Source organism: Panthera uncia, assembly GCF_023721935.1.
Source record: "Panthera uncia isolate 11264 chromosome A1 unlocalized genomic scaffold, Puncia_PCG_1.0 HiC_scaffold_17, whole genome shotgun sequence".
NCBI classification, from domain to species: domain Eukaryota; kingdom Metazoa; phylum Chordata; class Mammalia; order Carnivora; family Felidae; genus Panthera; species Panthera uncia.
This window is the reverse complement of record NW_026057577.1, coordinates 6,412,101-6,421,840: the sequence shown is the minus strand read 5'-3', so window position 1 is coordinate 6,421,840 and position 9,740 is coordinate 6,412,101. Positions and strand designations below refer to the sequence as shown.

Genomic DNA, 9,740 nt, shown 5'->3' with positions numbered 1-9,740 from the left:
GTCCACGGTGAGTTGATAGTCAAACCAGGGAGAACCCTTCCCAGAAAGCATGAAGCAGAGTTATATTTTTCCTGGAGTTATAATTTATCAATCAAAAAGGAGTTTTCTGGGAAGGGTTCTCCCTGGTTTGACTATCAACTCACCGTGGACAATCGAATCCACTTGTACGTACTTTATATGAAAACATGGATCTGGCTTTTTTTCTGTTCCTATTTTGACAAGGACATTCAGGGCTTTAAATGGGGGAGGGGCAGAGAGAGAGGGAGACACAGAATCGGAAACAGGCTCCAGGCTCCGAGCCATCAGCCCAGAGCCTGACGCGGGGCTCGAACTCACGGACCGCGAGATCGTGACCTGGCCGAAGTCGGACGCTTAACCGACTGCGCCACCCAGGCGCCCCCCCCCCCCCATTTAAAGCCCTGAATGTCCTTGTCAAAATAGGAACAGAAAAAAAGCCAGATCCATGTTTTCATATAAAGTACGTACAAGTGGATTCGATTGTCCACGGTGAGTTGATAGTCAAACCAGGGAGAACCCTTCCCAGAAAGCATGAAGCAGAGTTATATTTTTCCTGGAGTTATAATTTATCAATCAAAAAGGAGTTTTCTGGGAAGTTTCCCTCAAGACAGACATCAATATTCAGGCTCTGGGCACCTTCCCACAACACTGGGGATCAGTCCAGGAATGGTGGGTCTTCTGGTAGAATGGAAGGACCCAAAGTCACTAAATTATTTCAGTAATAAATTACCAGAAACCTAGAGAAAAACCAAACATGACATAGTCTTCCCTTAGTCCTGCTCCATTCCAGGAAAGAAAGCTGTCAGAGGGAAGATAACAAAACTTTCAAATATTAGCAACAAATGGCTAGCTTTGGAGGGTTCTCACTGATTTCCAAGGATTAGACAATTCCCATGCTTCATTAACAATTGTGGAGTGTAACAGGTGGGGGAAAAATCCATTTTAACTAACTCTAATACTTGTCCAATCCCCATCACCTTTAATTGGTGGCTCTGAGTCACCTGCCAAATGTCAGTAGTGTCTTTCACACACAGGCACGCACCCTCACATAATCTGGGGCATGGTGTACCTCCTGAGGCATAGGGACCATCCCACCTGCAGGCCCTTTTAGCACCATCACTTACAGCAGGGGGAGGAACAGGCATTGGTATCAAGGCAAGAAGAAATCAGCCTCAAAGCTGCTCTTATCCATGTTTATTGAGAGAGTAGGGGAAGGAAGGCTGGATGTTCAGGGCTGGGCAGCAGGTCCCCAGCCTACAGATGGCAGCATCGTTGTCCCCAGGCAGATACTCCAGCCTCCGCTCAGCCAAGGTACCTCAGGGACCCCTGGAAAGGAGAAGCCAAGTTTGAGTGTGCTCTCCTCCATCCTACTGCCACTGGGCACTTGAGGGCACAGATTGACTCTGGACAGAGTCCCCAACAGGGTTATACCTTACCCCCAAGTGCCCTCAGCAGCCCCCTTGCCATTCGTATGTGGTCAACTTGGTTCCCAACCAAGGACATCCTGTTTCTGGGGGCCAGCAACGAGGATTCCCTGACATGGGACTGGGATGCCTTTGTGGCATTTTGAGGAGCAGATCGTTCCACTCTGGGAGGATGGCTGGGGAGGACTGCCTTCACAGGGAGGGTGCACAGGGTGCCCACATTACCAGCAGAGACTTCACATCTCCCACGGCCTCAGGGCCCAGCTCAGCCACACACTTCCTGGAACCCTCAATGAGATGTTCCACTGGGATCCCCAGGATGGTCAGGATGAACTTCAGGGGGCTGAAGCCTTTGAGAAGGGGGTTGGCCATGGCCCCTGCCCCAGCCAGAGCTGCTGTCTCAGTCATGTCTTCTGCCCCAGCCAGGGCCTCTGCCCCAGCCTCCACAGCAGGGTTGAGGTCAGTCAGAGCTGAGGCCACAGGCTTGACCATTGTGTCCATGAAGAAAGTGGCAGCTGCAAACACAAGTAGAGAAGAGCCCTCTGTCTGGACTGGGCCTCTATGGAGACCTGCTAAGGGCCTCTCTCCTCCAGGTTGTGCATGCTCCCCTAACCACCCACTGACAGCTACCCTGTCTGAGTTGGGGGAGGCCCAGCCCTGAGGAGTCCTCTGCTGGTTGGGAGAGGCAGTCATGTAAGCAGGTCGCTGTGGCCCAGCAAGCAAACAACTGGACAGAGGGACATACAAGATGGCTCGAGGGTGGAGGGAGGTGAAGAAAGCTCTGAGTAGGATCCAAGACAGGCTTCCCAGATGAGGGGACACCTGGGCTGTGCCTTGAAGGAAGAAGCAGAGAGCAGATGGGTAGTCCTCGACCAGGGCCAGCACTGGCATTGGCCAAGGCTTGGACAGCCTGGTGTTGGGTGAAGAGAAGAAAACAGGAATGATGGGAATAGGAAAGGAAGTCTGAGGGCTGGGGCAGGGCAGATCCCAGAGGACCTTGAAGTCCCAGGAAGGAGCAGGACATCCTGCCCAGAGGGACAAAGAGCCCAGGAGGTGGTAAGCAGAGGAGTGGCCTGGTGCCCAAGGCAGGGCAACAGGGGACCCGACCAGAGCCTCTGCCAAGGCCCCATAGAGAAGAGCTGGGAACTAAGTCCTGCAGGCACTCACCAGGATGACTGAACAGAGCCACACAGAGCACCAGGAAGGTGGCCGTGAGCTCCATGGTGGACTGAGCTCAGTGGCTGCTCCTGGGAAGAGAGACAGGCCTCGCTGTGATTCATATACCCTGTCCTCACCCCTCTCCCAGGCTGGGGCCTCACCCACCTCATCCTCCTGAGAAATGTGTTGTTTGCTCAGCTAGTAGAGCCCCAGCCAACTTCCTCCTCAGCCTGGTGGGCCCTGGGAGACCCATGCCCTGCTACACACCTAGGGCCCAAGGACTTCCTTTTGGCAGGGCCCCTGGACCAGAGGGCTGGGCTCTTCATTGAGAGCAGGAATGTAGGCTATGCTTTGTGCACACAAGGCCCACCCAGGATGTTGCCTTTGCAGAGAGCTCTCTGTTCTGACCCCACCTGGTCCTCCAGCACTGCTGTGGGCCCTGTTGAGGAAGGGGCAAGTCCTTCCTCCTGCTGCCAGGCCATGGAAATAGCATGCAGTGGGGGTCCTCCTAGCTCTTCTGGTCCTGGAGAGGCAGAGAGGAAACTCCAAGCCCACCCAGGTCAAACATCATTCCTGGCCACCTTCCTGGTGAGGCCACAGCCAGCTACCAGTGAGAACACAAGGACCCGGGACAGTTTTCCAACTCTGCCATCAGTCTCCATAGTAAAAGTTTCTTTAAAAGTCCTTACACATCTGTCACTACAGAATATGATAATGGAGGATTAGCAGAACATATTTAGCCCCATGACACAGGCTCATTGGTGGGGAGATCTGAGTTTTCACGGAGTGTCATAGAATACCGCCCCCCCCACCCCCCACTTTGGTTACAAGAGGGTTTTGACCTTTGCAGCCTGGCGGGTCTCCAGCCACTCCTGAGCTCCCGCGGCAGGCACTCTGCACCCTCTGCCTGCAGACAGCACAGGATTTATTAAGTAGCTGTGACCAGTGCGTGAACATTCGTGTAGTCTTCACACAATTCTTACACTTTGTCTTGATTGTCTGGGGGCGCTTTGCATTATCATTCTCAGTGTGGAACTAATTGCAATAGAATATACATTTCCAACTTGTAAAAATTCACCTTCAGGGGATTTTTCCAAAGGGTTGCTGCTCTTGAGGCAAGGACAAGACCCAACAAGAGAGTTGGATCCAGCAAGGTAGGGGTAGGGTAGGGGTAGGGGTAGGATCCAGAAGGGTAGGGGCTCCTGGGTGACTCAGTCGGTTAAGTGTCTGACTTCGGCTCAGGTCATGATCTCACATGTTGTGGTTCAAGCCCCGTGTCGGTTCTTGGCTGACAGCTCAGAGCCTGGAGCCTGCTTCGGATTCTGTGTCTTCCTCTCCCTGTGCCCCTCCCCGACTCACACTCTGTCTCTCTCTCAAAAATAAATAAATATTTAAAAAACCGAAGAAAGAAAGAAACAGGAGATGCGGTTCATCCCTGCTTGGGACTGGAAGGAAGCCTTAGCAGTCACAGGGCCACCTAACTTGTCAGATGCAGGCAGCGAAAGGACCCCAGACCCACTGGGGTCTTGGGGGTGGGTGGGGGCAATTGGAGAGAGGGAGAAGGGCAAGGTCAGGCTCTGTTCCTTGTGAACTTCAGCCATGACTTCCAAGTGGCATCTGGTTGTGGGGAATGCAGATGGGGCTGCCCTCTTGTTGGTCAAGCCCTGCATGTGGTGCATGGCTGGCTTCACCCAGACTCCGTGGCTTGTGGTCACAGGGCACCCCTTATCCACAGAGCTTGGACAGCACAACTGAACACAATTCCAAATAAGAACCAGAACAGGGCACGATTCTGAGTTAGTGGGTCCTCAGGGCCGACTTAATTACCGACCCATTTCACGGTTCTGGGACCACACCCCGACAGCAGTCCTGACCTCATGAAGCAAAGGACGCAAAGTGACCCTGTCATTGATGGCAGGGGTCGGGAGGTGGTGATGCTCTCCACTCCTGGTCACCTACACCTTTAGCTGTCAGGGTGGGTTTACAGAAGAAAGAAAAGGATGGACCAGGTTTCCTGCAGGGGTGGGACCCCGAGCCAAGCACCACAGCCCCAGTGACCACAGCTCCTGCCAGCTGGTCCACGGCCCCTCACAGCTGATGGTCCTGCTCATTTGGTGGGTCCACTGCTCTTCCTCTTTTGTCCAGGTGGCTGTGCTTCAGCCAGTGCTGGTCCTCTCTGCCCCGTGGCTCTTCTCTCTCTTAGGTACGGGCCATGGAAGCGGCCCCTCAGCCCTGCAGTCTAGGCTCTGGGCTCTGACCCAGCTTCAGGCCTCTGTGGTTTGGGGCCAAAAGGACTCCGGGGTTTTATTCTTCTCCACCATTGCTCCCTTGGGGGTTCCAAAGGGATGGCCAGAGCAAGGCAGAATTCCCTGAGTTCTTGGCCAAAACCCATCTAATGGAACTGCAATCCCAACATTGGCCTCACCAGGGACAGATGGCTCTTCATTGAGCCTTATCTGACTTTTTTAAATGCACTAAATGAGGACCAGGGCCCAACAAGAGAAGACCGACTGTAAGGGTTGACCCAGAATTACGGAACCAGGGATCTGAACTTTTGTGACCTTCCTCCCCAGAGCCAAGCCACAGTCACTGTGTTCCCAGCTGGGCTTCCATCTTTGCATCTGGTGCCCAGGGCAAGTGCCCCCACAAATATTCATTGCATCTGAGATAAGAGGTAGCAATGAAAGTATTGCATGAAGTCACGTTTAACATTTTTGTATATATTTTTTCTGATATCAAACACAAGTGCCTTTTATTTTTGTGTAATATTTATTTTTGAGAGAGAGAGAGCACGCACACTAGTGGGGGAGGGGCAGAGAGAGATGGGGACAGAGCATCTAAAGTAGTCTCTATGCTGACAGCATTCAAACTCATGAACTGTGAGATTATGACCTGAACCAAAGTCGGACGCTTAACTGTGCCACCCAGGCGCCCTGAGTGCCTTGTATTTTTACTTGCTAAGTTTTGTCTACTACTCTTGCTGATTCTTCCCATGGATGTCTTCACTGGGGTCATCTACAGGATGGGGACATTTACAGAGACACACCCATGTCAAGAACTGTGTCTTCCTGCTCCATTCGGGTGAGGGGGTCCCAGTGGCTGCCCCATGCTGGGAATTCCATCCAGGGAATCACCTCCTCCTGGGTTGTGTGTGTCCCTTTGTTTCCTTCAATTTCCCCAGAGGATCAAGGTCAACTTCAGGCTCCAGCCAGGATGGGGCTTGGGTAGTCACCAGCTGTGTGTGTGTGTGTGTGGGGGGGCTCTATGTGGGGGTAGGGGACATGGGGCTTCAGCTGCTCTGCTCATAGGATTATCCGTTTCCATCCATTGCCCAGACTCCCTGTTCTGAGCCTTTTGTGGGGTGGTGTCTGCACAGACCGTGGGGTTCCCCTTCCTTGGCACTGCCAATCCCTCTACCTACCACCCCCTCACCCTGGAAATGATTGTTCTATTGTTTGTCTAATAAGGTTTAAATTATTATTGAGGGGCACCTGGGTGGCTTAGTCGGTTAAGCGTATACTTTGGCTCAGGTTATGATCTCACGGTCTGTGGGTTCGAGCCCATGTTGGGCTTTATGCTGACGGCTCAGGGCCTAGAGCCTGCTTCAGATTCTGTGTCTCCCTTTCTCTCTCTGCCCCTCCCCTGCTCACGCTCTCTCTCTCAAAAATGAATAAATATATTTAAAAATTAAAAAAAAAATTATTATTGAGATGAGACTCATATAACATAAAATTAACCATTTCAAAGTGAACAATGTTGTGCCACCGTAACCTCTATCTAGTTCCAAGACATTTTTATCCCCTCGAAAGGAAACCCCATACCCACTAAGTAGCCCTTTCCCATTCCTACTCCCTCCCTGGCTCTGGCCAAACCTTCAGTCCATGGCCTGTCTCTATGAATTTGCTTATTCTGGGTATCTCATATCTATGTAATCAAACAACGTATGACATAGCATACTATTTTTAGGTTCATCCATGTTGTAGCTTGTGTGGTGCTTCGTTCCTTTTTATGGCCAATTATTCTATTGTATGGACATACCACAATTTGCTTACCCACTTATCCACTGATGAGAGCTGTTTCCACTTTTTGGTTATTGTGAATAGTGCTGCTGTGAGCATGTGTATACAAGTATTTATTTGAGTACTTGTTTTCACTTCTTCTGGTAGATACCCAGGAATGGAAACCTGATTCCTATGGTTATTCTATGTTTAACCTATTGAGAAACCTCCAAAACTGTTTTCTATAGGAGCTGTACTGTTTTATGTGAGGTTTCCAATTTTTCCATTCTCACCAACGCTTGTTTTCTGGTCTTTGTTTTGCTATTATAACCATCCTAGTGTGTGTGAAATTGTGCCTTAATTATGTTTTTATTTGCATTTCCCTAATGACTGATGGACATTGCATATCTTCCTTGGAGAAGTTCTACTGAAGTCCTTTGCCCGTTGTTAAACTGGGTTCTTTGTCTTTTTGTTGTGAGCTATAAGAGTTCTTTATATATTCTGCATACTGGACCCTTATCAGATAAACAGTTTGCAAACATTTTCTCTAATTCTGTAAGTTGTTTTTTCACTTTCTTTTTTTTTTTGTGGTTTTTTTTTTTTTCACTTTCTTGATAGTGTTCTTTGGTGCACAGAAGTTTTCAATTTGATATCAAATTTACCTATTTTTTTCTTTTCTTGCTTGTGCTTTTGTTGTCATATATAAAAATTCATTGCCAAAGCCAAGATTTGGTCATGAAGATTTATCCTTATATTTTCTTCTAAGAGTTTTGTGTTTTTTGCTATTACATTTAGGTTATTGGTCAATTCAATTTTGAGTTACATTAAAAAAAATTTTTAATGTTTATTTTTGAGAGTGAGAGAAACAGAATGTGAGCAGGGGATGGGCAGAAAGAGAGACACAGAATCTGAAGCAGGCTCCAGGCTCTGAGCTGTCAGCACAGAGCCCGATGTGGGGCTTGAACCCATGAACTGTGAGATCATGAGTTGAGCTGAAGTCAGACGCTTAACTGACTAAGCCACCCAGGTGCCCCTGAGTTACATTTTGTATATGGTGTGAGGTAGGGATTCATCTGCATTCTTTTGCATGTGGGTATCCTGTTCATCCATTTTTTATCATTCAGAAATTTCTTGGCTTGTCATTTTATGACCATTTTTTTTTTGTCTTTGTGGGTTTACAACTTGAAACAATTATTATTAGTCTATTTTTAGTAGAAATTTGGGAGAGAGTAAATTAAATGCATGTGCTTAATGGAAATCATAAGATTTAAATTTGCAAATGTCTCTGATGTCTTCCTACCTGCTTCATTCTCCTGGTGTCTCACTAATGGGAGCAAAACCTCATTTTTTCTGACCACTGTCAAGTCAAGCACAGAGAAAGCAAGCCCCAAATTTTCTCAAACAAATAATGACTAAAATTGTTTTGAAATTTTCAACAATTTATTGATAAAAGACAATTCACCCTTTAGGGGAAAAATTACCAGTGTTTACAAAGTTCTATAGATGACAGAAATCCCTTGTGGGGTTTGAGAGGCCTCAGGGGTCAAGCCCCTTTCTTGTTAATCTCCCTCTGTGCAAATCTAATTCTAGAAATTAATCCTACAGACATAAACAGATATGCCAACAAAAATGCCTTGTGACAACATCCGTGACAATTACTTATAAAAGGAAGCAGGCCTGCAGTGTGCCTTTTGTGGGTTCCCCAGGACTTTTGCCTTGGTGTGTGGGTGTCTTCTTCCAAAAATTAAAAAAATACATGTATATATTTCATGACTACATTGATGAATCCAGACTGGATCCATTATACATATAATTATTATTATATTATTTTTTTATTCAAAGAGAAACTAAAATGAAAACCTTCTTGTGGTCTTAAGTACATCACTGGCACTTGGCTTTGGGCCTCCTGTATGTACATGGTGGAGAAACCATCTGCCATTAGTGGAAGTAACTGGAGACAACACATTGTCACAGAAACTGTGGGCTGTCTTCATAATGTCACTGCCAAAAATAATGAAGGAAAATATTCTTATCTGGACTGAGGTGGAGTGCTTGGGGGGGTCACCTGCCCCTCTGCACCGCCCCTGGCAGTGATGCTGCTCGTGTGCCCTGGTGTTGCTTGAGCACATGTGGCCTGGTCCATGGTCACTGCGCTGTAAGGGCAGGCACCAGGGCCCAGCTCAGGGTCCGGCTCTGCTCCTGACAATCAAGGTTTCAGGGTTCTTATCAAGTCCAATTCATGGTTACTGCCAGGTTGGGGTGCAGAGGGGTAGATGATCCTCCACACACCAGGCCCAGTCCAGATGAGGGACATTTTCCTGTGTCATTTTTTTAAAAGATTTAAAAAAATGTTTATTTATTTTTGAGGGAGAGAGACAGAGAATGAGTGGAGGAGGGGCAGACAGAGAGGGAGACACAGAATCTGAAGCAGGCTCCAGGCTCTGAGCTGTCAGAACAGAGCCCAATGTGGGGCTCAAACTCATGAACCATGAGATCATGACCTGAGCCAAAGTCAGACACTTAACCGACTGAACCACGCAAGCGCCCCTCCTGTGTCATTTTGTTTAAAGTTTATTTATTTATTTTGAGAGAGACAGAGACAGTGTGAGCAGGGGAGGGGCAAAGAGACAGGGAGAGACAGAATCCCAAGCAGGCTCTATGCTGTCAGCAGGGAGCCCAACACAGGGCAAGATCCCACAAACCATGAGATCCTCACCTGAGTGGAAAGCAAGAGTCTGACGCTTAACCGACTGAGCCACCTGGACACCCCTCCTGAGTCATTTTTGAGAGGGGCACTTTTTGTGGCATTATGGAGAGGGCCACCCTGGTCCTATTCTTTATGCTAGGAGAGCTTAGAATGGACACTTAGTTGTGTTTGCTTTGTTGGCCTCATCTGCCTCCAAGTACACCTCATTACAGAGGCAGCTACCTGTTTCTCCAAAGTGGCTGACCAAGCACAGCCCCATGTGACTGGAAGGAATTGGCACTGGCCCAGGGCTGAGACCCCCGCAAGCCAGGACCCCATCCAGAATTCTGCACTGGAGAACCCAGAAGTGCTGGGGGTGATCAGTGTGGGACCTTGGGACTTGACCTGTGGACACCTTCCCCTGTGCTGACAGGACTAGAAAAAGTTGACTACAGG

At 48.6% G+C, this 9,740-nt stretch overlaps 1 protein-coding gene across 1 annotated transcript; it reads right to left on the bottom strand.

Annotated features, from left to right (window-relative positions):
- Positions 1-1,197: 1,197 nt before the first annotated feature.
- On the bottom strand, positions 1,198-2,707 carry SCGB3A1 (secretoglobin family 3A member 1). Its single transcript, XM_049648420.1, has 3 exons — positions 2,610-2,707; positions 1,668-1,957; positions 1,198-1,344 (listed from the first exon to the last, which is right to left on the bottom strand). Exons 1-3 carry the CDS (start codon positions 2,662-2,664, stop codon positions 1,321-1,323), a joined length of 369 nt encoding a protein of 122 aa, XP_049504377.1. The 5' UTR covers positions 2,665-2,707; the 3' UTR covers positions 1,198-1,320.
- Between the last annotated feature and the right edge of the window lie 7,033 nt (positions 2,708-9,740).